The 27,184-nt window shown below is 58.9% G+C and overlaps 2 protein-coding genes across 6 annotated transcripts in view; one reads left to right on the top strand and one right to left on the bottom strand.

Annotated features, from left to right (window-relative positions):
* LOC113974519 (receptor-type tyrosine-protein phosphatase V-like) overlaps nt 1-3,282 on the bottom strand; it is a 40,072-nt gene extending 36,790 nt beyond the window's left edge. For 2 of the 3 annotated variants that reach the window (XM_027697688.1, XM_027697690.1), the window contains exon 1: nt 3,247-3,271. The gene's annotated coding sequence lies outside the window, so the exon portion shown is untranslated. Of the gene's footprint in view, nt 1-3,246 lie in introns of all 3 variants that reach the window. The other variant, XM_027697691.1, reaches the window with a different exon arrangement.
* Nucleotides 3,283-11,081: 7,799 nt separating this feature from the next.
* On the top strand, nt 11,082-23,744 carry PTPN7 (protein tyrosine phosphatase, non-receptor type 7). 3 transcript variants are annotated; one of them, XM_027697701.1, is made up of 10 exons: nt 11,082-11,382; nt 16,112-16,339; nt 16,702-16,885; nt 17,299-17,383; nt 18,003-18,079; nt 19,887-20,024; nt 20,844-20,954; nt 21,523-21,680; nt 22,571-22,684; nt 23,205-23,744. In XM_027697701.1, exons 2-10 carry the CDS (start codon nt 16,209-16,211, stop codon nt 23,296-23,298), a joined length of 1,092 nt encoding a protein of 363 aa, XP_027553502.1. In that variant the 5' UTR covers nt 11,082-11,382; nt 16,112-16,208; the 3' UTR covers nt 23,299-23,744. The 3 variants fall into 3 exon arrangements, with proteins under 3 accessions (XP_027553502.1, XP_027553500.1, XP_027553501.1); XM_027697699.1 differs by having other exon boundaries at nt 16,049-16,339; XM_027697700.1 differs by lacking the exon at nt 11,082-11,382 and having other exon boundaries at nt 15,913-16,339.
* Nucleotides 23,745-27,184: the final 3,440 nt, after the last annotated feature.

Below are 27,184 nucleotides of genomic sequence, written 5' to 3'. Positions count from 1 at the left end.
GGCTACAGCATCAAGGTGGGGCTCCTCTAGCTTCAAAGCACACCAAAGAGCAGCCCCAGGCCAGCAAGAGGGCAAACCCAGTCACTGGAGTCCTGGGAAACTCCAGCTGGGTTGTGCCTGCCCTGCCCAGCTGGGGAGAAGCTGAGCCCTTGTGTACTCACTGCACCTGCCTGGGCACAGCCTCGGTGCCCCTGCACCAGCCTGTCTGTAAAGCTGGCCATCTCCACCTCCAGCCACTCTGATGGAGTCACAAGGGTGGGATGTGACATCTCCAGAGCTTGTTGGAAACCAACCTCTACTGTCGCAGCCTTGCGTGGGGGCACAACTCCCCCACCGAGGCAGTTTCTCCAGACACTGGCTTGCCCAGGGAGCAAAGGGTCTGTTCTGCCCTCCCTGGTCTCTGGGCTGGGCAGCCAAGCAGGGATTCCTGAAGCACAGTGTCTCTGTCCCCTTGGATCCTGCTGCCATGCTGTGCCACTGCCCCACATCTCCCCATCCAGGAGGAGAGGTGACCCCCCACTTGGCATGAGGATGGGCTTGGGGGATGCCTTGCTGCCCACCAGGATGGGATTGGCCTCTGAGCATGGACCAGAAGGTGTCCCAGCAGGTTTCTCAGCCTCTGTATGCTGCTGGTGACCCGTCACAGGCCACACTGAGCTGTCACCCCCCTGCCATGGGAACACACCTCCAAACTAGCCCCACTTATTTAACCTCGGATCCCAGTGGCTGTGCTCCCTGAGCTCAGGGAGTTTGGGCTGTGCCTGCAGTGGAAACAGCCCAAAGCACTGCTGGGAGCCAAACCCAGGCCCCGTCCCTGGTGCCACAGCGCTTGGCAGCCTCCACAGGGGACAGAAGCTGCTCATCCCATGCCAGCACTGCCCTTGCCACGGCCACCCCAGTGACACCAAGCCACCACAGGCAGGGACAGCGAGAGAGAGAGAGTCCTCCTTGAGCTGGGGATGCCAGATCTCCCCTTCGGTCCCCCCAACAGCGTAGCCTTCAGCTGTGCCAGACCCAAAGACGGCTGCAGAAGGTTTCTCCACCCAGCAGCTGGAACCAGGCCTGGAAACTCAGAGGCTGCCGAGTCATCACATTTTCCACGAGCAGCGAATGCTACCACAAGGCGCAGGGGGGTGGGGATGTCCCGCCGACTGCGGTGGCTGGAGAGCTCTGCTGGCCAGAGCTGGGCTGGCCAGAGCTGGGAGGAGACCACGGCACTGTGCAGTCAAGCCACCACCTCTGACAAGGGGCAGAGCCCCAGCATGGGAGACCATCCTTGCCCCGTGCCCTGGAGGGATCATCCAGGAGCAGAGATGGGAAAGGGGACCCCTGACAACATGCCCATCCCTGTGGTGTCAGGTGTTGTTTATGCTAAGGGACAACAGCCACAGTGCAAAGGCCCTGCCTGGCAAAGGCTCCAGGCTGTCCTCCTGGGCAGTTCCAACCCCAAAGCAGAGCAGGGTCCACCCCCCTGGCACTCCATGCACTGGCCTCCTGTCCAGGTGCCCAGAGCTGGCAGCACTGGGCTTGTCCCCACTGAGGCATCTCCTGGATTTGAGCATGGTCCCACACACCTGGTGGGACTGGACACCTCCCTAGGAAGCACTTGCTGGGGTGAGGGTGGGCAGGGTGGGCAGCAGAGCGTGTGCCTGTGGCATCCAAGGGTCCCAGTTGTGTCACAAGGTCTGGCAAGGTGACATTGGCAAGTGATGCTCCCAGGGCTGGGCATGGGCAGAGCCTTGCAGGGTCCCTGCTGGAGGACAGCATGTGGGTAAGGATGTTCCCAGAGGGACTCAACCTGTCACTCAGAGGGCACAACCATGACCTGGTGCTGTGAGCAAGGCAATCACTGCACAGAGGAGCCTCTACCCCTGTCTGGATGTGCAGTCCCATGGGAGCTCTGCCATCCCTCCTTGGACAGGACCCTGTGCATCCAACCTGGCACCCTGTGACAATGTGTGCCCAGGGGTCCCATGATATGGGGCACTGGTGCCACTGGGATTGGGCTGGGAGCAGCTCTGGAGCTCCTGTCCTGCCTCAGCCCGACAACAACATCCCTTCAGTCCCTGTCCCTTGGTATCTCCTGGTGCCCACCAGCACTGTGAACTGCCCCAGGTCATGATTTCTCCCCTCTGAGGTGCCTAGTGCTGCCTGGGGCTGAGAGTGAGGAACAAGGGGAACAGGCTTCTCCCAGGGCAAAGCCTGCAGAGGATGCAGGTGCTGCTGGGACTTCTATCTCTGCAAGGTTCACACGCTACAGTTCTCCAGCCCTAAAGCCTAGAGCACTGGGATGCTCCTTCTTGCAAGCATTTAATCATTCCCACGGGGAGCCCTGCCAGTGCCGCTGCTGCCTCCTGCCCCACGCTTTCAGACCTTGGACCTCCTCCCATTTTGTTGCAGGGGAGGGAGGGCAGGCAGGCAGTGGAGGATGTCACCCCTCTGCAGGGCAGGGCACAGCCACACTGTCTGGGCTGGGGGACAGCCAGGAGTGGCAGCAGTGACTCTGTGGCCGTCTTTTGGGTGATGCTCTTCGCTTCCCCCTGCTCGCTGCTGAAGCCCTGGCAGCTGAGCCCGGGATGCCTGTGGGTGCGAGCCAGGCGCCTGCAGAGCTGGGAAGCGCAGGGCTGCGGTGACTCGGCACGCCCAAAGCCGGCAGAGCCGGGCAGACCTGCTCTGCACCCCCGGGGCACGGGTGCCGCCCTTGGGGCTGAGCAGGCTCAGGGCTTCTCTTCCCCTGGTCAGGCAAGAGGCACTCAGTGGGGAGGGCTGAGAGCAGACTGGACAGTGCCTGCCCCACACCTACTGCAAGTAGTGCCGGGGCAGCATCTGGATGGCCCCAAAATCACCCACCCCATCGTCAACAGCCTGTGGAACCCTGCGGGGCTCTGCTCCCACCCTGCGACGCGGTGCCAGCAAAGGTGCCTGGTGCTGCCAGGATGCCACACTCACAGAGCCAAGAAGTAGCTACGAAGCAGCTCCCAGTGCCCACTCGCTCTTCACCACGCTGGGGAGCCCGGGCATGAGATACCCCCGCGCAGGCACAGCCGTGGAGTGCCAGGCTCTGCTCCTGGCACAGCCACACTCAGGGGCTGCCCATCCCCTGCCTCCCTCCCGGGGTTGTGGCATCGGGTTTGCCCGCGCTGTGCCAGGGCACGGGAGGGTCCGCGCTCCTTTCCTTGCCGCGCACATCCCGGCTTTGATCGCGCATCTGGGAAGAGGGAGGGGGATGAGGAATGGGAGCGGTACCTCAGCTGGTGGGTGTCCCTGGTGTGGTCCACAGCCCGTCCCCGTGTGCCCGGCGCATGCGATGGCAGCTTGGCACGCTCACACTTGCTGTTTGCTCTGCTTGAGCACGGCCCTGACGCTCAAGTCTGGGCTGGTCCGGCGGGAAGGCCCGCCTGGGCTCGCCCAGCTCTCAGCAGCAGGATGCTGGGGAGGAGGGATGACAGGGATGTCTCCTGTGGCCCCTTGAGAGCACAGGTCTGCACTCCCGGGGGGCGGGAGCTGGCTGCCACACTGCAGGTTGGGCACAGCTCACACCCTCTGCACCTTGCCGGGGTTTGCCCCACATGCTGCAGGTTTAGCTGGGTGCCAGGGACCCTTGGACGTGGCTGAGCATCTCCTCGTGCTGCTGCTGCTGCAGAGGGCCAGGGAGAGCCCCAGGTCTCTGATGGAGCCAGCGCAGGTATCCAGCACGTGCACCAGCCCTGAAGGTGTCTGTGGACTGTGATTGCTTAAGGCTTTGCTGCCCTGAGCCCCATCGGACCAGGCACCGTCCTGAAGTGAAAGCATCCTGACCTCCTCAGTCCCACATCGAAGGAGATTCAGAGGAGCTGCTGTATTGGCTCAGGAGCATCCCAAGAGCTTGTCCAGGATGGCTCTTATCCTCACCCTGGTGAATGCATAGCAGCTGGTCCCACAAGGGAGGGTCACGCATATTTCAGCCACCAGACAAGAGCCTTCTGCAAACAGGCACCTGTCCCTGCTGGTGTTCCCCCCGCCTCAGCCAGGCTAAAGCTCTCTGCAGACAGCAGGGAGAGGGACAGTGACAGGAATCCCTGGACACTTCTGCCATGCTCAGCAGTGATGTGAAAATCCAACCTTCAAATTTGGAAAGCAGCTCAGTTTCCGAATACTGCCATGAGCTGAAAATCCCACCTGAAAACGAAACCAGGCCCAGCTTCTGTTTCGAAGTTTCCTGTATAAAAACAAACCTGCTGATGGCTTCATTTGCACACAAAAGGCTTTGTTTTCAGGAGGAAGGTCTCTTTTTTTGGAGGAGTAAACACAAAGCCTGCCCATCCTCCATGTCACCTCGCCTCCGCCTCTGCATAGGAGGGAGATCGACCCAGCAGATCAGGTCGCCAGCAGGGCATTGTCCCATCTTGCTGCCTGGCTGCTGTCCCTCTCCAGCATCTCCTGTGAGCAGACTGCTGCCTGCAGCACTGCCAATGCCAGTGCCACTGCAATGCCAACACCACCACCACCATACCCAGCTGCAAGCCCGGGACTGAGGCTTGCACAGCCTGTCCACGCCCACCCCCATAGCTGTGACATCGTGGAGGGTCCCAGGGTGTGGGGACAGGTCTTTGCACCACGGCAGTCCCGGGGAGCTGTTGTGTGGCACCCAGGGCTGCTCCTGTCCCCACAGCATGGCTGCAGCCTTGGCAGTGCCAGCTTATGCAGCTCCTCAGCTTCTCCCTGGCATCTCCCACAGCTCCTGGAGCCAAACACATCATGAGCCTGTCTCGCCCGCTGTCAGCAGCGCCTGCAGCTTTCTGCATCCAGCCCCCAGCAGAAGCAGCTCTGCTTCTTCACAGGAGCAGGTGGGGGAACCCCTCTGGGCTCTACTCCCCCAGCCCAGCTGCAGGGAGCCCCAGTGCCACCCTCCCCAGGCAGAGTCACACGTGGGGTTGGCACAGCCTGGCTGCTCCCCAGGGCACTGTTGTAACCATCCAGCAGTAGTTGCTGCTTGGGACATGTCTTGGCCACAGGCACAGGCCCTACAGCCATTGATTGCCAAAGGCTTCACTGGCACGAGCTCGGCCTCATGTGGGTGCTGCGGTTCTGGAGCAGGGGTGAGACGCTTGCAGAGGGATGCAGGATCAGCCCCCTCCACTGCTGCCTGCTGACAGTTTTGTCTGTCCCTTCAGCCAAGGCCTCTGCTGCTTGACTTGGGATGGTGGGACCATTCACTGGGTCTTGTAGAGTGACACAGAGCTCAACCTTGTCTGTCCAGGAGTCACCAATGAAGTGTCCACTGAGTTGAACATCCTGCCTTGAGGGTTTGGGGGCATGGAGAGCCTGTGGGGCTTGGAGACCTTCACAGATGCCAGACTTGGAGAGCTGGTCCCTACCCAAGGCACTGGCAGAAGCTATTTTCACCTCTGAGCTGGAACACACCTGCTGTGCCTCAGTTTACCATCCACACACTGGGAGGCAGAGGTGCTCTGCTGCTGGAGGGGAGGGAGGGAGAGCAGGCTGGTGACAGGGATGCATCAAGCTCTTCTGAGCCTTCTCATCCCCTCCTGGGCTCTCAGTAGCAGCGCATTTGTCATCTGGGCTGCAAAGCCACGCTGTCCTGCATCTTCCATGGGCAGTGCAGCTGGGTTGGGCTGACTGTGGGGCCCAGAGGGACAGCCTGAAGGCTCGGTGGGATCAGCCTGGCTGCTGTTTGGCTTGAGTCGCTCGGCTGGGAGAGCCTAAAACAACAAACATCGCAGGATAAGGGAATGTTTCACTGCTTTTTTTGGTCGAGTGGTTTCCTGTGTTCTAAGGAGCTCTTCCAGCACCTCTGGGGCAGAGGACTTGCCTGCACAGAGCCTGGTCCCAGAGCAGACCCCCACCCAGGAGGCACATTCCGGCTGCTTGACATGTGGCAGAAGAAGAGGTCAGAAAAGATCAGCTCCAGGATCAGCTGTGACCTTTTCTGGACACCTGCAGCAGGAGACAGCACGACTTCTTCCCCTCTGGGCCGAAAGCATCCCTGAACATGTGCTTGCACCCAGCACAAGGATACCACCTGCATACTCAGCCTGGCTGTGATTCTTAACAGACACCTTCCCATGGCCTGGCACTCCTCACAGGCCTGGCCAGTGGCTCCACAGGCTGCCCTGCCTGAGAAGTGGGCATTGCTGGGCTCAGTGTGCTCTGGCAGGTGCTGTGGGGGTCAGGAATGTCTTGGCACTGCTGATCTATAGGCAGAGACAAGGGCAGGGTGGCCTGTGACATCCCTGTTGTATCTCCCAGGAATGCAGAGTGAGTGTGTCCAACATTGTCATCCCTGCACCCCACCTGTGTGTGCGATTTCAGTGTTATTCCAGCCTGGAGTCCATCCCTGCTCCCTCAGAGCCTGTCTGTAGTGGTGCACACAGGTAAGGTCACCCTGCCTGGTGGTTCCCACCCAGCTCCTGCTGCCACTCATCTGCTCCCTGCCCAGTTCTCCTGCTTCTTCTCTGCCTGTCACCAACCTCCCCTGTGTCCTGGAGGGTACCAGGGCCGGTGGGACCATCCCACCAGGTCTCCAGGGAAACACACAGATATTTTCTCCATTGACAAACATCACCTTTGCTGCATGTTGTTAAAAGAGACCATTGCAGAGTCTGAGCTGACAGCCTGTGTCAGCCCCTGGGGCCTGTCTGATCGCTGGGGAAGAGGCAGCAGAGAGGACGCTGACACACAGGGTGGTGTCACTGCTTGAATCCATCCTGGCTCTTCGTGGGAGACAGGATCCATCTGGACCTCTTCAGGGTCCATCCTGGATCCTCACAGGCTCAGCCATCCCTGACTATGACAGAAACATAAACCAGCCCTTTGCAGGGATGGGGCAAAAGGCAGACATGGGGGTCCTGTCAGAGCCCCAGCGCCAGTCAGTTCTGCAGGATGTGGCCCCACACAATGACATCTCCTGCCCAGCTGGCCTGGGCAGCGGGTCCCTGCCTGGCATCTGCTTCAGGCTGCTGCCCCAGGGCTCTGGGGTCCTTTGGCTGGACTCCAGCTCCCCAGAGTGGAGCAACCCCAAAACCCGCTGAGGCATCCCCTCTAGTGCTTCTGGGGAGAGGCTCAGGAGACCCACGGGAACAGGACAGGCAGAGCTGCCTGAGGGGCTGTGAGAGGAGGTGGAGATGCCCTTGGCAGATGCCTCAGCCCATCAGATCCTGTCCCCAGCAGGAACATGAGCTGCTGCAGTGTGGTGATGCCAGGCTGGCTGGTGGTGTGGCAGGGCAGGGATGGCCTGGCCTAGGTGAGAGCAGAGCTTGCTGGCTTTGCACCCCTCTCTGCACCCCTGTGAGTGTTCAGTCAGTGCTTACCCATTCTCTTCCCCTCACCAGCAGCACAGATCCCTCCTACCCTGTCCTGGTGCCACAGACCTGGGCCCCAGCACCACGGGCAGGTGGTGGCTGTATCCTGCGTTACAGAGGCACCCACCCCGTCCCAAAATGCCCCCCACAAACAGAGGTGAGGTATGGGGAGAGAAGGACAGTGGACTGTGCAGAACTGCACAGTGACCTGCCCACCAGGCACCATGTCTGGGATCTGCTGCTGTCCTCCCGTGGTGGCAGATCCAATGCCTTACTTTGGGTCACTACAAACACCACCCTGGTGCCAGCCCCATGGCTTGACCCTGTGTCCCTGCCAGCAAGGAGCAGGGCAGGGTGCTCAGCAGCCTTGGGTGATGGAGACAGCTGCTGTCTGGCAAGGCATGGCTTTCACAGGCAAGCAGCCCAACACTTGTGCTGCATCCCAGGCTCTGGTGACACCAGTTGCTGCCTTGATTTCTCCCCCAGTGTCAAAAGCTCCATGGCTCCATCCTTCCACTCTCTGGCAGGAAAGGTGTCCCTGGTCCCACAGCAGTCAGGGACCCCCCTCAGCCCCGACAGCAGAAGGAAATAAACTAAAAAGCTCACAGTTGCTTTTCCTCCAGATCTGGGCCATCTGTGGCCCTGAGCGCCGTGGCTTCCCCACCGTGAGCTGACAGGAATATTTCTGATGCCTGGAACTGGGATAAAACAGGTGTGCTGTGAGCTTCCATGGCTCAGACCTAAGGCTGCAGCAGACGAAGGGGACTCAGAGGCATCACACAGCATCTCCCAGCAGCAGCAATGCAGAAATTCCTGAATTTCTGAGGCCAGAAAGCACAACCCAGAACAGCTTTCAAGAGTGGACAGGCCCACGCTCTGTCATGGCAGTGAGCTGGAGGAGCAGCACTGGGCAGACCTGCATTCTGCCTCTGCACTGCTGCCCTCTGGCTGCCTCTGCTTATCCACGGCCAGTCCTTCGGCTGGAGAGGTGGGACCTGCCGTGGCTGTCAGGGGCTCTGCCTCTTGCTATGCAAGAACCATCACAGAATTGTTCAGGTTGGAAAAGCCCTCTAAGATCATCAAGTCCAACCATTAACCCAGCACTGTCATGTTCACCACTAAACCATGTCCCCACGTGCCACATTCACACACCTTTTGAACACCTCCAGGGCTGGAGGTGCTTTTGAACACACCCTGGGCAGCCTGTGCCAGTGCCTGATCACCCATTCAGGGAAGATATTTTTCCTGAAATTAAAGCTGCTGGTATATCCTCCCTGGCCCTTTGGCCTCAGGCAGCTGCATCCACAGATCCATCCTGTGCTGGGGCCAGAGGGTACAGGCAGTCCTCAGTGCACAGTCTGTCCAAGGCGAGGTTAAGAAACTCAACCCCTGTGCAGTGACCAACTCAGCATTGGTTGGACTCACCACAAGTATTTCTGCAGTGGATGTTGGCTGATGATGGCTGCTTTAACCATCCCTGCTTTAACCATCCCTATCTTCTTTCTAGCTGTTATCAGAAGAGGATAGAAGAGGGCTAGAAGAGGATCTGTGCCTTCATCATAAAAAGTCACTGCTGATCCCAGGCCAGATCATCCTGAGGAAAGGCAGCACTGTTTCCCTTTGCCCAGCAGTGCCTGGGCGCAGGCTTTCTTGCAACAAAAATGGAAGTGACTGCTTTCTAACCGCTTCCTTTCTTTCTGAGTCTCTCTCTCTCTCTCTCCTGCCCCTCCTGCCCAGCTCATTTCCTGTTGTTGGTAATGGCCCCTGCACCTGATGAGAGGTAACTGGGCTCAGTGTCCCCCCAGAAGGAGCAGCCTGGGCTGGGGGCAGCAGGGCTGTGCAGGGCAAACCCAGCTGGGCTTGGCTGGGCTGGGCAAAAGGCTCAGCCTGTGTGCTGGCTGCTGAATCCCCACTGCTACAGGGTGCTGAGGGACCCAGCACAGGAATAACATGATGGGTCTTCAGGATTTTCAGGTCTTTTTGTGTCTTTTTCATTGAGAGCTTCTTTGCCCTGTGTGCTGTGGGGAGGAGTTGAGGAGGTTTCCTGTCCCTAGGAAACTTCTCCCTGCCCACACAGCTCACAGGGTTTTACAGGCAGGTGCTGTGCTCTGGAGCCTCCCGAGGGGATGTGTGTGTGTCTCCTGGCCTGGAGTAGCTGCTGCTTGCTGCCATCCCACAGGTGTCCCAAGCAAAGCAACAGCTTGGGGAAACTGAGGCACACAGCGTTTTCCAGGCAGCCTTTCTAAAAGGAAAGCCTTCTTAGAGGCAGACAGGGAAGCACAGGACAAGCCCAAGTGACAGACGGATGAACCAGGTGCTGCCACAGGTGCTGGGGTGTGTCTCCAGCAGCGTGTCCTGGGTGACCAAGTTGCTCAATGGCTCTTGCTGTGCTTCTCTGGCTTCTCCACTGGCATTTGTTGGCTACAGAGTCAAAGTCTCAGCACCTTGGAGGTCTGGTCTCACGTACTGGCTTAGATCCCCTTTACTTAGAACAACCCCTTAGGGACATGGTTTAGTGGTGAACATGGCAGAGCTCAGTTAACAGTTGGACTCGATCTCAGAGGGATTTTTCACCTTAATATTTCTGTGATTTCGTGGCTCTATGCACCTGACTTAGGAACAATCCCCTATGCAATTACTCCATTTTAAAATGAAGCTGGAGAGCTTGTTCCCACATGAGGAGAGGAATAAACCAAGCTGATATAAAGGACTTTCACTCTGGGAGACCTATCCCAGGGGAGCTGTTCCTGTGCCAAGGCACCCTCTTTAGTCCACAACAGCACCAGCTTTGCATCACTGTTAGCCCACCCTGGTGGGGCTGGTGGTTCACCTGCTCTGCCTTTCTGCTGGCAAATTTGGAGGAAAGCTCAGCTTGTTTGCAGGAGTTGTGGGAGAATATCTAATTCCAGAAACCAAAAGTGGTTCTACTCAGCAGTCATAGAATCATAGAATATGCTGAGTTGGAAGGGACCCATGAGGATCATCGAGTTCAACTCCTGGCCCTATGCAGGACTCCCCAAGAATCCCACCCTGTGCCTGAGAGCATTGTCCAAATGCTTATTGAGCTCAGACAGGCTTGGGGCTGTGACCACTTCCCTGGGGAGCCTGTTCCAGTGCCCAACCACCCTCTGGGTGAAAAACCTTTTCCTTTCTAATCTAACCCTCCCCTGACTCGGCTCCTGCTGTTCCCTTGAGTCCTGTCACTGGTCATGAGAGTGAAGAGATTGGTACATGCCCCTCTGCTTCCACTCATGAGGATGTTGGAAATCGCACTGAGGTCTCCCCTCAGTCTCCTCTTCTCTGAACAAATCAAGTGATTGAAAGAAGAAAAAAAATCCAGCAGTTAAGCAAGAAATCTAGGTGCTAAACCCTCCTCCCGGTTCTCCTTGAGGAGAGGGCAGAAGCACAGGGGCTGGCAGGATCAGCGGCGATGCCTTGGCAAGACGAACCAGCAATTGCTTAATTGCTCCCAGCCCGAGCCAGGCAGGAGCAGGAGCAAACGCTGCACAGACTGTCACCAGCCACGGGGAGAAAGGTCACACACCGGCTGCCTCTGACTCGGTGCCCGGGATCAGCTCCACGCCGGTGGGATGCCCGAGGGTCCAGGCTCGCCTGCGGCGCTGCGCTGCGGGCTCTGAGCTCCCCGCAGCCCCGGAGGACGCTTGTGTCGGGGCTGTCCTTGGGAATGCGCTCCCGTGGAGGACTCCGGAATAGCGAGACGCTGTTCTCCGGAAAAGCAATCTGCGGAGGTGCTTCCCTCAGCTCCGGGTCCTCGCTGTCCCCGGGCCGGCGCGGCGGAGTCCCCGACAAAGGTGCCGTACCTGGGCTGTTCGCACCCCCGCGGCCGGCTCTGCGCGATGCTCTGGGTGATCGCACCGTCCTCCCCGCGCCTGCCGAGAGCTGATCGCCCGGTTTGCACGGAGTCTGCTCAGTCCCGAGGCAGCCGCTTCACCTTCAAGCCCGTGAGCGATGTTTAGGCAGTGGAGGAGATGGGCTCGTTTCCAAAAGCCTGCAGGACGTCCTGAGTCCCAGTCGTGTCAGCGGAAGCAGGACCAGCCCTTCCTGAGTGCCGGACCCAAAGGTGATGGGGGCCTGGCGGGACAGGGCAATCCCAGGGAGTGAGGCTGTGGGGCAGCATCTGTGCTTTGGGTGCCAGTTCGGTGCCTGTCTGGGCTGAGGTGACTTTGGGGCTACGTTGCTGTTTGGAGAGGATGAGGGGAGGTGCTGGGGTGTGTGAATCAAGGGAGGGAGGCTGGGTGAGGAGGCCCATGCTCAGGAGGTTGGGGGGCAGAAATGGGCATAAGGACTGGCTAGGGAAGTGGGAAGAACAGCTCTCAGTCTGGAGCTGGAAGGTGCCCTTTGCACAAGGGGAACTGGCTCTAAGATCATGGCCAGAGGTGCAAGATGACCCCATGAAAGTGGAGTTGTAAAATGCAAGTGAACAACAGCAAGTACCAGCCAGGTACTTTTCCTTCCCAGAGCACCAACTCTGTAGGGTTCCCATATGTTGCTGAAAGTAAACCCACACAGCCATACCTCAGGGCCTCTGAGGCTCTGGCACAGACCTCTCCAGTCCCTACATCCCAACAGATAATCCTAATGCACAAGTGTTCATGGACACAGGACACAGGGGATCCCAAGCCTGGCACATCCCTGGTTGGGTCAGGGTGCATGGCTGGTGTGGTAACAGCTGGGACCCTTCCCCCAGTGTCTGCCCCTCCATCACCAAGCTTCTGCTGTCCCAGCACCACTCTGGACATCATCATAACCCCTGACATCCCACTGCCACCAAGGTCGGAGCAGAGAGGAGAGCCGGGGAAGAAGGGATATTCCTGTTCTGGGTCCTGACCCCTCCTTCCCCACAAGACGAGGGAGGCAGGAAGGTGAAGGGCACAGCTGTGACCCTATGGGACCCTCCCCCTCAGAGCCATTTCCTTCAGTGTTGCTTCCCCCCATCCCCTCCTGGGCTTTGCCCTCTGGGGACTGTCAGGTTCCTCTTTGCCCATGGCAGATTGCAATGGGGGTGGCTGCCCTGGTGTCCTGGTCCTGTCCTTACAGCAAACTGTCCCTGGGTTGGGATCTGCCCCCAGACTGGACACCCTCTCCCCTCAAAGCCCAGTCATTCCCAGCCCCAGCAGTCCCTGCTTGTAGGATCCAGCAGCTCCCCCTCTGCACCCCAGACCAGCCTGATGCAGCTGGTGCAGAGCTGTTGATATGACATGGGATGAGCGTGGCTGCACGTGAAAGGCACAATCCCTTGCCTTGCACCACCTTGCCAGAGCAGCTCCCAGCTCTTTGCTCCCCGCTGTACCCCCCTGAGGACCCAGATGGGTCCCTCTGGAGGAGCCAGCTGGCAGCATCTAGTTCCAAGCTGGTGCTCAGAGGTGGTCAGGAGTGACATGCCCAAAAGTGCTTTTGTGTGTGTGTGTGTGTGTGAGTGTGGGCACGTCTGGGACTTCACTGCTCGAGGTATCTGTGCACCCTCCACCTGCTCGGGCGGACACCGATGAGTGCCCAGGGACATTCGCTCTGCACGTGTGGATGTGCACCCGCCGTGTGCAGCCTGGGGGTGCAGGGGCCATTCCCAGGGGGCCAGCAGACACGTGGCTGGGTGCAACAAGGTGCAGGGGGCAGGTTGTTGTTTCAGGAGTGGGCACTGAAAGCTGAAAAGTGCCCTGGGTCAAGTGTTCTGGGCCCATCTGCTCCTGGTCTCCCTCACATTCAGTCTATGTCCCCGTCTCATGCCTCTTTTCCCACCAGCACCTTGTCTTTCAATGGTCTCCAACAGTTTGTGTTCCATTCCATGCTCTCTCTCCCCTCAAATGCACCTCCTCAGTCTGCTGGTGCTTCAGCAGAAGGGAGAAAGAGGAGCTATGCTGGTGGGTGGGAGCACACTGGGTGCCACTCGTGCGCCATCAGAGGTGTGTAGGGGTCAAAAAATCCCAGCAGTGCAGACTTTTCTGACCCTGGGACCCTGGGCCACGGCACATCCCTGCACCACATCCCTACTTCCCTCCTGCATTCCCCCCATCCTGGGTCTTGGGTAGAAGGTGGCACTGCCAGTGTCTCCCAGGGTTGCCCAGGGAAGACGTTCTGGCACCGTAGCACCCCTTTGCACACCTGCTCCTGCAAACACACAGCTGTGCACAGACAGGCAGCTCTCCAGCTCGGTGACCAGCAGTGCTGGCACCACACATCCCAGGGGCGGGACAGTGGCCACGAGGAGCTGGGCTGGAGCTGGCCCAGGATGGAGATGGCCCAGGCTGGGAGCTCTCCAGGGCAGAGCGGATGAGGGGAAAGGTGTTTGGGATGTGGTGTCCATGGTGTCTGGGGGGGGGGTTGGGATGTGGTGTCCATGGGAGCTGGGGGGTGCAGTGGGAGCTGCTGCAGCACAGCAGGGTGGGGGCTGAGGAGGAAGGAAGCAGCAGAGTCTGAGCAGAGTCCGGGCAAGAGCAAACAGGAAGAGCGATGGGGATGCGGCAGGAAGGATGTGCAGTGCCCCAGGGGCAGACCTGTCCTACCTGAGCCAGACTCTCCAGGGACCTTCCTCCCCAAATACATCCCCTGCCCTGCCCTGCTGGAGAGGGGGAGCCCGTATGTCTTCCCCTGAGGTGCCCAGGGATGGCGGCGGGTGCAGAGAGGTGCTGGGTCCCCACATGGACATGGGTTGGGGGATGGTGGGGTGGCACCAGGAGCACACTGCACATGGCCAGGCATTGAGGGTAGGAGGCACTGAGCGAGCCCTGGCTCATCCCACAATGGGATGGGGAACAGCTGGGGCACAGCCTGGGCAAGGGGATATGGGCAGGAGAGCAGGGATGGGAGGACTCAGCCTGGCTTCCCGCAGGAGAGGAGGTGGGGTCTGGCTCCCCCAGAGTAGCACCACTGCACCGCATGAAGCATCCCACCTAACCCTCTGCTCCCACCTAACCCTCTGCTCCCACCCCAACCCTCTGCTCCCACATCAACCCTCTGCCAGCGGCCTCCTGTGGCCAGGTCTTGCCTGTCGCTCCATGCCCCACGGGTGGCACCAGTGCTGGCCATGGCTTGTCACAGAGAGCATTGAGCACACCCCACCAGCCCCACCGGGGATGCCCGCGGAGGCACCCCAGGGGTTTGGGGGAGGCCAGGCTGTGCCCGGAGAGGCAGGATGCAGGACGGGGGTTCGCCGGTGGGGAGCAGGGCTGGGTCTGCAGGCGGCCCAGCGGAGCCGAGCTGCAGAGATGTGGCCGGTATGTGTGTGGGCGGCAGGCAGGGTGGGGGAGAAGGAGGGAGAGGAAGCAGCAGAGGCAGCAGCTCCTTTGATAAGCAGCTTCCTGAACACTTTAAACCGTGGTGTCAGACCGAGACGCGCGGTGCCCGCGGGCCTGTGCCGGGACCGACGAGCCCACAGCGCAGGGCAGCAGGTAGGCAGCCCCCCAGCCCACCCTGCAGCCCACTGGAGACGAGACCCCCACTGGGCAGCGCCGGGCCCTGGTGCCCAGGGGTGGTGGGCATGTGCTTGCAGCCAGGCAGCCCCAGGCAGGGCTGGGATGCTGGACAGGGTGGTAGGAGCACTCTCCCTGCAGGTACTGGCAGCTGGGGCTCTTCCTAGGGAGCCTCTCTGCCAGCCAGGGGCTTGGCCAGGGCATCTCCCAGGTGTTTCCTGGCTGGAGCACAAGGGACAGCTGCTGGGATGGGAGCCTGGGCTGTCTCTGGTCAGGGTGTCTCCTGGTGCTGCAGTTCCTGCTCATGCCCTGCCTGGCTGGGGAACACTGAGACACCCTGAATGGGGCACAGGGCACAGGGCATGGGGCTGGTGTGCATGGCAGTGGTGGCACTGCCACCCCCAGAAATGACACTGGTGGCACTGCCACCCCCAGAAATGACAGTGGGCAGCAGGGAGTCTTGGAGAACATCTCCTGCCCTAGCTGTGTTCCCAGCCACCATGTGGACTCAGCTCTCCACAAGACCTCCCTGAGCAGATGGGCTAACAGGGATCCCACTCTTTGCCCACCAAGAGCTCTGATTCTACATCATTCCCTGTCTCCTCATGGAGGGAGCTGCGGGTGAGAAGGAGCCTTAGGATCCCAGTGTGCTGCGTGCACTGTGAGGAGCTGTTCTCAGAGGTGAACCAGCATCACCCACAAGTCCCCAGTCCTGCATCGCTGGGGCTGGTGATGGAGGAGCCCTGGCACCTCCCCTGGTTGGGCTGCCCCATCACCTCTTGCTCAACCACCCAGATAAAGCAGTTTCCTCTTGACGGTTGCTGAGACCTGCAGGATGGAGGAGGCTGTCCCAGGGTCATCCCTCCCTCGCCAGAGCCATGAGGCTGTTGAGGGAGCCTGGTCTGTGTCTCCCTGCAGCAGGAGCTGGCCAGGCTCCCTGTAGTGGCTACAGCCCACCTTGTGTCACCTGCTGAACACTGCTGGGCTCATGTATTCCAGCTCTCCCACTTCCCACCGTTTCCCCAGGCCGAAGCAGGCATGGCAGGGAAGGGCTGGAAACATGGGGCAGCATGTGCTTCCCGTGGAGGTGGAGAGCATCTGGGGCTTCCAACACAGAGTGGGTGTCCTGCCCTCGGGGGAAGCAGGTGGCCCTTGGTGCCATGCCCGGGGTCACCAGTGGTGTCTGTTGGGTTGCAGTGCTGCAGCATCCCGGAGGATGAATGTGCTGGGAGCTCTCCCTCTGCCATCCACCTGCATACAGGAGCTGGGGATGCAGATTCCAGGGCAAATGAGAGCTTAAAACCCATCTCTTGCTTGCAGACCATCTGTTGGGGAGTCCACCCAGCCTCATTGTATGTCCCAGATCTGCCTTTTCTTTTCCAGCCTCTTCTCCTCTGATGGCTCTGTGATTCCCCAGAAGTTGAGGGCCCACCGTGACCCACCCCGTGCTTCAGGACGAGGGCTCTGTGGCTGCTGCAGCATGGTCCAAGCCTGCTTGGTGTGCTCCAGAGTTCATAAGGGCAGCCTGGCAGCCCAGGCAGCTGTGGCAGACATGGACAAGCGGGACAAGCCCAGTCCCTCTGCCAAGAAGCACGTGCGTCTCCAGGAGAGGTGAGTGTGGCTCAGCCCTGATGGGGACACCCACAGCACTGCTCATCCCCAGGGCTCCCCCAGACTTCCCTCCTCGCAGCCCTCCACCTGCCAGCATGTGCAGGTGCCAGGTCTGAAGGTGGAGGCAGCCCTGACCCCCCACCCAGCCCAGGATAAATCTGGACACCACCTTCCAGGGGCTTCCCAGCAAAAAGGCAAAATGATCAGCTCAATGATCATTGTTTCTCAATCCTCCCGTCTACCAGGGTCTCTGCCTGGCTTTTGTTCAGTGTGGGGTGGTTTTAATTGATGATATGGTGGGATGGGCTCTCCTTCTGTCCCCGGGTGGCAGTTGGTCAGCCAGGGACCCCTTTGCCTTGCAGGAGGGGCTCCAACGTATCACTGGTGCTAGACATGAGCTCTCTGGGGAGCGTGGAGCCCATCCAGCCCGTCTGCACACCACGGGACATCACGCTGAAGTTCCTGAGGACATCCAGCCACGTGCTGAGGAGACAGGAGCTCCAACAGCATGCCCAGTGCCTGGCACAGCTCCAGGAGGAGTTTTTGGTGTGATGCTTCCCTCTCCCTCCTCACCACAGGGGTGTCAGGGGCTGGTGGTGGTGGCACAGACAGGGATGGACAACTCTGAGGCAGGTTCTGACCCCAGCTGTGCCCCACAGCCCTGGTGGCAGGGCAGACAGAGTGGGCAAGCAGAGGGCAGGGGTGCCCGAGGTACCACCCTCTCCCTGGTGCACACACATCCTTGGGGTCCCTGGGGTCCTGCCCTCCCATGACAAGCTCTTCTCCCAAGGTGGCCTCTCTGGAAAAAGTCCCACATCATCTGGGGTAAGGACAGGGCTCATCCCAGGAGTTGGCATCTCTGGTGATGCCAGTGGGTCCCTGGACCAGCTCTGTCACCACCAGGGCACACAAGTGGCAGCGATGAGCCTTTCCTCACAGCTGTTCTCTTTCCCCTGCAGAAAATCCCACCCAACTTCGTGAATCCAGAGGAGCTGGAGATCCCTGGACGTGCCTTCAAGGACAGATACAAAACCATCCTCCCCAGTATGTGCCACTGAATCCCTTTGCCTCCCATCTGCCCATCTTTGTTTGCTCATGGGAGAGGGATGACTCGGAGCAGCCCTGGCACGGGGGTGGGCATGCCTGGGTGCTCTTGGTGTTCCTGCTGTGTTTTTTCCTACCTCCTATGTAGCAGGAGCTGGGTGTTGCAGGGGGTGCACACAGTGCTAGGGAATAGTACATGGGGAGCTAATCCCTGGGATGTACTGCCTACAGTGCAGGATAGCCCAGCCTGGGTTGCACCTGCCAGCCTGAGGTCTTACATGTCCCAAGGGCATGTCCCCTAGGGATGTAAAGGCTGAGGATGTCATGGGAGGACTCGTCAGGGCTCTAGTCAGGCACTGTGGGAATGTCCTGGGGGGGTCATGCCCAGCAGGTGAACTAACCCATGTGCTCACTGTGGTACGTGCGGGTTTGGGCACATCCCTGGGCTGTGCCTTGCCAGGGCAGCGAGGGTGAAGTGGGGCGAGTATGGGCCTGAGGGAGGGTGCAAAGAGCTCTGAGTATGGCACGGAGTGGGAGGACTCAGCCTGCAGTCCCTGACGCTGAGACAGGGAGGATGGGTAGGGTCAGTCCCTGGGGTAATACCTGCTGTGTCTTCCAGATCCTGAGAGCCGGGTCTGCCTCCGGAGGGCAGGGAAGCAGGGGGAGGACAGCTACATAAATGCCAACTACATCACGGTGGGTGTTCTGCCTGGGAGGGCTCCCAGGTCCTGCAGCCCATGGCTCAGGGCAGTCTGCAGGTGTCACACTGTCACCCACTGCCCTGTGCCTGCCCTGGGGCAGCAGTTCTTAACTTGCCACCCCTTTTGGAGCTGGAGAGATGCAGCTCTGCCCGCGCTGCTCCTTTTGCTGGGAGAGGTTCATGAGGGGGCTGCCCTCAGCTCTCCCCCGACAGGCTGCTTTGCAGGGGCTTCTCCATCTCCTCCTCACACACTGGCCCACTGGCTGGCAAGGCCATGGGAGGCAGGCTATGGCAGTAGAGCATGGCAGCTCAGAGATCCTCAACCCTCACACATCCAGGGATTTCTCTCTGCTCAGGGGGTTTGTTACAATTTCCCAAGAGGAAAGCTTAATGAAGGTGGGGCATGGCTTGTTTTTGGCACCTGATCAGGTCCCTTTCCAGAGACTGAGAAATCCCCAGACTCAAGGGTGTTACTTAGACAACCTGATTTTGACATCCATCCCTGTGCAAACCCTTCCAGGCTGCAGCCTCACTTGTGCTGAACCACATATCACCCTTAAATGGGATCTGGTGTCAGCCAGGTGCCAGCTTTGCCTGGAGGCCAGGCTTCTTTCTGAGCAATTTATCTCACTTTGGCATTCTTCCCTTGGGACTGGCCAGGGTGCTGGGAAGCAGAGGTGGGGCCATGGACACTGTGAGTGCAGGGCAGCAAGGGAAAGTGGGACTTGGAAAAATAGCCCACAAAAAGTGCCTTCTGGGGTGATGGACAGACCCCTGATTACATCAGCCCCACCTGGGATTGATGGTGTTCCATGAAATGTTTCTGAGTATGAGATTTTAGGTCTTTTAACTCGCCTAGCAGTGCAGGTAAGGCAGTCATCAACAACTGTCTTATAAAGTTAGCCCTGAACTTTAGTGATTAGATTAAATTCCCTGGGGAGATCCACCGTACACACACACCTTAAGCCTGGCTTAAGGGCACTACATAAATGCAGATAAGCAAATGAACTTATACATCAATTTTTAAGAGGATTCATAGGACAGTCCTTAACAACTTTATACTGAGATCTCTTTTGACAAAGCTGTACAGCTTTACAGCTCTGCCTGGAGTGCTGTGTCCTCGCTTTTCCAAAAGCTGGAGTGCGTGGGGGTGCCTTCCCCAGCATCTCTGTGGCATCCTCAGCTGGGTCCCAGACTCTTTGATGTGTTGCCAAATGGAAAGTCCAGCTGGGAGCTGGAGTTGTTACTGACCCTGGGAGAGAGATCTCCTACACCTCTGCTTGTACATCGAGCTCCTGCCAGCTGCTGCTGCACACTGTCCAGGGCCGGGGGGTGAAGCAGGAGATGAGCAGGACTCGGAGCTTTTAGATATCTTTAGTAATTTTATGCTGGGGGAGGAAGTAGCAGTGAAGGCAGAGAACTCTTGGAGCTGTGAAACTGGGGCTCTTGCTTGTCCTTGTGGAAATGCCCACAGTGAGGAGTGCAGGTCCCTGCGAGGGCTCTGCCTTGCCACCATGCTGGCTGTCGTCACCAGGGGTGCTTGCAGGAGCTTGGGTGCACAAGGCCAGCTCCATGGACTTGCTCCTGGATGGTGGGACCAGTGGGATGGTGAGGATGCCTGGTATGCCCTCATCAGGTCTGCAAAAGCATTTCAAGGACAGGTTTAGTAGGAAATAATATGTGCGGCTCAGGCTTTCACCTGTAGAGGCAGAAAAGGCCCGTAAGGGTTGGAGAGGTCTGGGGACAGGCCCCCCTCCCCTCGGGGTCCCCCCCAGCTCCCCTGATGGACCGTGTGCTCGGCAGGGCTACGCGGGGCGGCCCCGGGAGTACATTGCCACCCAGGGACCCATGCTGCACACCGTGACCGACTTCTGGGAGATGGTGTGGCAGGAGGAGGCACCCATCATCGTCATGATCACCGAGCTCCAGGAGCGCAAGGAGGTACCAGCGCCCCCCTCCCAGGCCCAGGCACCGCCCCCAACCAGGGCTACAGGGTGGGGTGGGGCAATGACAGCAGTGAAGGGCTGTGCGAGAGCAAGTGTGGGGTCTGTGCACCCGCTTGCTGTGCCTTGGTCTCCGAGGGTTCCCTGATGGATCAGGTGGAGGAGGAGAGTCCCAGGGCTGCAGCCCTGGTTCCACGCAGCAAAGCTTCTCTTCCTCACGTGGCCTCGTGTTCTGGGCACGCTTTGCCAGCTGGATAATAGGCTGAAGGGATTGGAGCAACCCCTGGGCAGGGGGCAGAAGCAGCAGGCAGCAGTGCCCCTCTGGCCCCCCACAGCTCTCCCCTGGGCTGGGAGCTCTCAGCCAGGAGATTAAGCTGGGATGGGAGCCTGCAGTGCTGTGCCTTTGCTGGGAACCCTGGCTCCCCATCCAAGCAGCACCAGCCTGGGGGAACTGAGAACTGAAAACTGACTCTCTTTTTCATGGCTGTGTCCTTCCTCCCCTCTCTCCTGACTGACAGCCTCCCTGTGCCCTGGGTCCCGCTGGGCCTGGAAGCTCCCAGGGGCTGGGAAGAGCTATGCAGCCCTGGGGTCTGAAAGCCAGGGCAGGTATGGGAGTGGCTGCAGGGCAGCAGATGCAGGGAGAGGGATCTATCCCTTCTTTGCTTCCCCTCTGTGTCACTCCACATCCACCTTCCCCACTCCCCCACATCCCCCCAGGTGATGCCCCTTCCCAAGAGCACTGAGCCAAGCACAGCTCAAACATCCAGCAGGTGCCTTGAGCATCTCACAGCCACAAAATACCTGACTTGTCCTCCAGAAATGTGTCCACTACTGGCCTGAGAAGGAAGGCACCTACGGCCCCTTCACCGTGCGCGTGCAGGGGGTGAGCGAGGGCACGGAGTACGTGGTCCGGGATCTCTGCATCCAGGTGGGTTTGAGCCCCACCCTGGGGTTAGAGGGGCAGTGCAGCTGTGCCCCTAACACCCCTGGGGATCTGTAGTGACATGGCAATGCTGTGTGATAGGAAAGAGGGGGGTTCATGGTTCTCAGGAGCCCCCTGCCAGAGGAGGGGTCTGGAGAGCTCCTGCCTTGGGGGGCTGGGAGGGAGCAGGACCCAGCCCTGGGGTGTGGAGGAGAGGGGGTCAGCTGGGCAGAGTGGTGCTACCAGCCCACTGTTGTTTGCACTGTGTTGTTGGGCTCTGCCCCATGGGCTCCCCGTGGGCTGACACCAGCCTAAAGGATCTTGTTTGCTTTGTCTGGACTCTGGGACAGTATTGGGACACTCTGCATCTGTTCCCATCTTCTGGGATGGGACACGTCCCATTTTCCCTGGCCCAGGGGTCTCTCCCAGGTGTCTGGCAGAGGCTCTTAGAGGAATTTGGGAGGAGAGCAGCTGAGATGGGTACAGGCTGCTTGGCTTCTGCTTGAGCTGGACTATGCTTTCATTTGGCCCGTGCTCCCACATCCTGATTTCTCTTTCTTCTGCGCTGAAAAAGCTTGAAGGAGAACGTCGGGAGGTCAAACACATCCTCTTCCCTTCCTGGCCGGACCAGCAAACACCTGAGTCAGCCAAGCCTCTGCTGCACCTGGTGTCCAAGGTGGAGGAGACTCTGCATACTGCAGCCAGCCCAGGGCCCATCGTGGTGCACTGCAGGTAAGAGCTTGCACCTCACCTGATCCCTGTCTGTGCTTCACTTTGGGGTCAGCCTGCCAGAGAAAAGCCCACATGTGAATGCTCATGCGCTGCTCCTGTGCAGGAATCCCAGGGCACAGCAACTCCACAGCAGAGTTGTCAACCAGCAGCCCCTGTCCTGGCAGCAGGATGGAGGCATTAGCCTGGCACATCCTGCACCCGGGTCCATGGACAGCAGGCTGCAGGAGAGGTCTGCAGCCGGGACCCAGCCCCATGGTACATCCACGGCTCTGGCTCTGGAAGACCCTGCTTGAGCAGGGACCTGGGACAAGATGACCCCTGGGTGGTGCCTTCCAACCTGACCCATTCTGTGACTCTGTGATTCCTGCTCACTCTGCCACTGAGCATGGCCTGTAGCTTGGTTGTGGAGCTGTGTTTCAGGGCAGCCCTTCTGCAGGAGGTGGCCTCTGCCTATTTTCTCCCCCTGCTGAGTGAATTTGGGGACAGCAGAGCAGAGCACCTGGTTGTCCGTGTGGAACACAGCACGTGCTGCTGCAGGCTGGGTGCTAACTGCTGGGTGCTGAGGTCAGAGCCCAGCTGGGAGGGGAAGGGGCTGCAGAGCCCCCTGCACTGTGCAGGGGCGGGGCATGGGCTGGTTTTGTGCTTCCAGAGCAGCCTCAGCCATGCTGTGCAACACAGCAAGACCCCCTTGCCATGGCAGAGTGACCCCAGCCCACGCCTTTTGGTGCCTGGCTAAGGAGGTTGGTCTGGCAGCTGGGACTGGGGCCCCAGCATCCCTCTAGGAAGAAATCACGGCAGCAAACCAATCCAGGAGTGCATCCAGCTCAGGCAGATTCAGGCCCATGCAGTGGATGCTGTCGGTGCTCAGCACAGCTCTGTCTGTCCTGCAGCGCAGGCATCGGCCGCACAGGCTGCTTCATCGCCACCAGGATGGGCTGCCAGCAGCTGAAGGACAAGGGGGAGGTGGATATCCTGGGAATCGTGTGCCATCTCCGCATAGACAGGTGGGTGCTCAGAGCAGGAGGGTCCTGCTGGGTGCCAAGCCTGGGAGGAGGGATGTGGGAGGGGCGTGGGGATGGGCATCCCAAAGGGGCACGGGGACTATTTTTGGTGGAAACAAGAAGGGTTGCTGGAGGATGCAGATGTGTGGAAAGCAAACAATTCCCAGTGCCAGGCTGGTTCTGCTGAGATCTGACCTGAGGATGTGAGGGACAGGAGAGGGGCTCTGAATCTGGCAGCCATCTGCTCCTTCCCTTCCAGCTCAGCCATTAAATCCAGAAACACTCCGTCTGGCCACTTTTCAAGAAGTACTGGTAAATATTAGAGCCAAATCAGTTTCTAATCTCATTTTGAACAGCTCAGCAATGCTTCTGAGCCCCCATACTCTTTGGGCAGCTCTGGTGCCTGTTTCAGAGGCATCTAAACATGGTTGGTGATGCAGGAATATTGTGCCCCAGTAGCAGAGAGCTGGGAATGGGATTCTGGTTTGGTTAAGTGTCAGTGGGCCCTGCCTTTCCCTTGCAGAGGTGGGATGATCCAGACGAGTGAGCAGTACCAGTTCCTCCATCACACACTAGCTCTCTACGCTTCCCAGCTGCCAGAGGCTGGAGGCCACTAGCACAGGGCTCCCACCAGGCTTCTAGCTCCCCACTCCAACCTCTCCTGCACCAGCCTCGGGGACACCTCCACCAAAACCTCTCCTGATGCTGCCAGGCCACAGAAAAGCAGCACAAACATCCCTCGGGATGAGCACAGCTGAGGAAACCCGCGGGGACTGTGGCCTTGGACCCTGGGGCCGAGCAAGGTGTGGTGGGTTCACATGAGGGGTGCACTGGGTGCTCGAGGTGGCTGTTGCTGCTGCCTCGAGGCAGATTTCACCCATGGAAAGAAGCTTTGGCTTTTGAGAGGTGCAAGATCCTGAACCAGAAGAGCGAGCTGTGCAGAGGAACTGCATGCCTGGGGAGCGCCGGGAGCGCAGTTTGCCTTTTACCTGCACAGAGTTGTTCACTCTGTTGGATGCAGCGCTGGTAGAATTACCCTGAAATAAATGGAGCCTCTGTCCTGGCTGTGCATCATCTGTGAACAGGGCTAAGCTTGCTCCAAACACACACCATGAGGCTCTTCTTGCTAAAGACACACCTTGATGGGTTAGTACAACAGCTGCACAGTCAGCTACTGTTGTTCCATGGGTTCCATGGCTTGTTTTTCTCTCCACCTTCAGCCAACACCTTCTCAACTGCCCTAAAGTAGAATCATGGAATCATTAAGGTTGGAAAAGACCTCCAAGATCATCAAATCCAACCTTTTACTGAATCCCATTGTGCCCACTAAACTGTATCATGAAGTGCCATGTTCAGTCATTTCTTGAACACTTCCAGGGATGGTGACTCCACCACCACCCTGGGCAACCCGTGCCAGTGCCTGACCACCCTTCCAGGGAAGAAATTATCCCTAATATCCTTCATATTTTCCCTAATATCCAAACCTCCCCTCTCCCAAGCAGGGGAGATTCCCAAATGCGTCTACAGTTTGCAAGTGATTCCCAATTGCCTTCCCTGGAGAGGTGAGTCTCCAACAGCATCTGTGGACTCCAAGTAATCACTAACCAAGCCATCACCTAGAAAGGAGACATTGCAGGGCACACTTTGACATTTCCAGGGCAGCACTGGGGTCCCAGGAGGTCAGGGAGGCCCTGTGAGAGCACCTGCAGAAGGTGGAACCCCACAGAGGATGAGGCCCACCCAGCAGCAGAGGGATGGGTGGGAGCACCAGGGACACTGTGGGAGATAGGAGTGACATCTGTTTGTGCTGGTCCTCAGTAACCCAGGGGTTAAACTCTGAATCAGAGAACAGGAGGATAAGCCACTCATCACCCACAGCCCTGACCATTCAGTTTCCTTAAGGAACTTGATTGGGCAACCACATCAAAACCTCCTGGGAATGTCAAATATGCTCTTGTCTGGAGAGGCCCTGGAGCCTTGCATAAGACTGCCCAGTCCCAAACTCCCAGCATGGAGACCATGGGGTGACAATGGGGGACAGAGCTGCAGGGGTGCAGCCTTGGGGAGTGGATCTGGTGTGTGCATCTCCACGTGGGCCACCACAGCTCCCCTGCAGGGAGCAGAGCTTGGGACCCTGGTTCAAACCAGTGGGAAACAGACAGATGTCCCCAAAACCTGTCAGGGCTGCTGTGAGACCCTCTCCTTGCTGGGGATAAGGTAAATAGGGTGGGTGGAGCAGGAATAGTGCATGAAGAGGGTCAACGTTGCTCGTTTTCTTCTGTCTCTCCTGGCGTGGGGATAGTCTGGCCCAGCTGTTGTTTCTGCTGTGAGGGGTGGGTTAGTTTGAGCACTGGATGGGCAGTTTCTGTAGCAGGGACTGCAGGAACACCCCTGCTATCCGTGGGCAATCTCTGCTAACAACTCCAGTGTTACAGGAATGCTGGGGGGGAAGCCCCAAACTGGTGTAGGGACATTCCCTGGGCTGGAATGTTAAACAAAAATCTGTTTTCCCCCTGTGTTCATGAGGCCCCACCTCAAATCCTGTGTGCAGTTTTGGGCCCCTCATGACAGGAAAGACATTGTGGTGCTGGAGTGTGTCCAGAGAAGGGAATGGAAGAGACCTTCTCACTCTCTGCAACTCCCTGACAGGAGGGTGGAGGCAGGTGGGGGTCAGGCTCTGCTCCCAGGGAACAAGGGACAGGACAAGAGGAAGTGGCCTCAAGTTGCAGCAGGGGAGGTTCAGGTTGGATATTGGGAAAATTTCTTCCCTGAAAGGGCAGTCAGGCAGTGGCCCAGGCTGCCCAGGGCAGTGGTGGAGTCACCATCCCTGGAGGATGGTGACTTGGGGACATGGTTTATTGGTGACCACAGCAATGCTGGGGTAACAGTTGGACTCGATGATCTTAAAGGTCTTTTCCAACTTGAACGATTCTGTGATTCTGTGAAAAAAAATATCCTCAATCAGAAATTACATGCAAGAACTGGAGGACAAAGAATTTTTCACTGGTATGAGGAGGAGCTGTGATGGGGTAATTACAGAAAGCAATGATATTCCTGCTTCCTCAGGCCTCCCCTTGAGAGCATGGGGATCCTGAGCACGCTGCAGCAGCTCCGAAAGCAAAATGGTTTCTGTCTCCAAAAACAAAGGCAGCTTCCCAGTGACTTGCAGCACATGGTGGAAACTCCCTCCCACCATTACTTGTCAGGGGTTGAGATACTCCCTATGAGTTGAATCCAACCCCATCTCAGTTTCCCTATTTTCTGTGCATACATGTTTGTCTCAGGCAGCTTTAGCAGCGGATTCAGTATCCTTGTCTCTTGTGGGAGCACAAGCAACCTCCACACATGGGCTCTCCCCAGCCACTGCTGGAATAAAGCATCCAGCGTAAGGGAATTGCAAATGGCCCTGTGTGTCAGTCCTCACTTTAGGACTGGCTCAAATCTCACCTGGATGGAGCCGAGCCCTGTTGGCACGGCACAGCCAGGCAGCACCTGCCCTGAGCGCTCAGCACGGCGTGGGAGGGCACAGGGGAGCGAAGGCACAGCCAGAACAGGCACCTGCAGCACTCCGTGTGCCCCCCAACCCAGCAGAGCTGAGCAGGGGGAAAAACAAGGGGGTTTTAAGGCTGCAGGGCCCAACCTGATGGCTACAGGCTGGATAAAGGTCTCACAGGAACATCCTTCGAGGACGCCATCTGTGCCTTTGGGCTGTGTCTCGTTCTCCAGGTGGAAATTTGCTCATCAGCTCCCGGGACATTGCTCGGGGCTCCTGGCACCCACTGCACCCCACACTCCCCACCCTGCTTCTGACACCCAGCATTTCTATCCACCCCTGTACACCCCACACCCCAGCACCCCCAGGTCCCCTGCACTCCCAGTTCTCCTACACTGATCACACCCTGCATCCCTGCACCCTCGGTACCCCAGGACTTTTGCAACCCCAGCACCACTGCACCCCGAACTCCTTCACCCCTGTGCCCTGCATCTCGCCCACCAAGTACTGCCCGCACCCCCTGCACCCCCAGTACCCCCCCAGCCTGAACCATCCCTGCCCCCGGCACCGCGGAGCTCCAGCACCTCTGCACCCCGTGCACCCCGCACACCCCTCACCTTCAACACCCCCACTCAGCACCCCTGTGCCCCCAGCACCCTCTGCACATCGCGCCCGGGATGCCCGGGGTGTCACGGGTGTCTCAGGGTACTCCGGGCTGTCCGGGGGTGTCCCGCGGCATCCCGGGGGGTCCGGGGTGCCCCAGGGTGTCCTGACGTGTCCCGGGAATCCCGGGTGTCCCGGGGTGTCCCGGGGTGTCCCAGGGTATCCCGGGGTATCCAGGGTGTGCAGCGTGTCCCGGGTATCCCGGTGTATCCCGGGGTGTCCTGCAGGGCGGGATGTCCCGTGCCCGGTGCGGCGGGTCCTCCGCTCCGGGAGAGGGCGCGGCAGCGGCGGCGCTCGGGCCCCACCCGGTGCCTCGGGAGGGCTCGGGGGGGGCTGCGCTCGGACAA

Source organism: Neopelma chrysocephalum, unplaced genomic scaffold (assembly GCF_003984885.1).
Source record: "Neopelma chrysocephalum unplaced genomic scaffold, ASM398488v2 Primary Assembly neopelma1_122, whole genome shotgun sequence".
Lineage (NCBI taxonomy): Eukaryota > Metazoa > Chordata > Aves > Passeriformes > Pipridae > Neopelma > Neopelma chrysocephalum.
Note: the sequence above shows the minus strand (reverse complement) of the source record. Positions and strands in the feature narration are given on the sequence as shown.

Bases quoted from the DNA above. Each gene is read 5' to 3' on its own strand.
- PTPN7 (XM_027697699.1), top strand. From the start codon at position 16,083: ATGTCCCAGATCTGCCTTTTCTTTTCCAGCCTCTTCTCCTCTGATGGC. The intron at 17,384-18,002 runs GTATGTGCCACT...TGTGTCTTCCAG, and splicing joins ATACAAAACCATCCTCCCCA to ATCCTGAGAGCCGGGTCTGC. The intron at 18,080-19,886 runs GTGGGTGTTCTG...TGTGCTCGGCAG, and splicing joins TAAATGCCAACTACATCACG to GGCTACGCGGGGCGGCCCCG.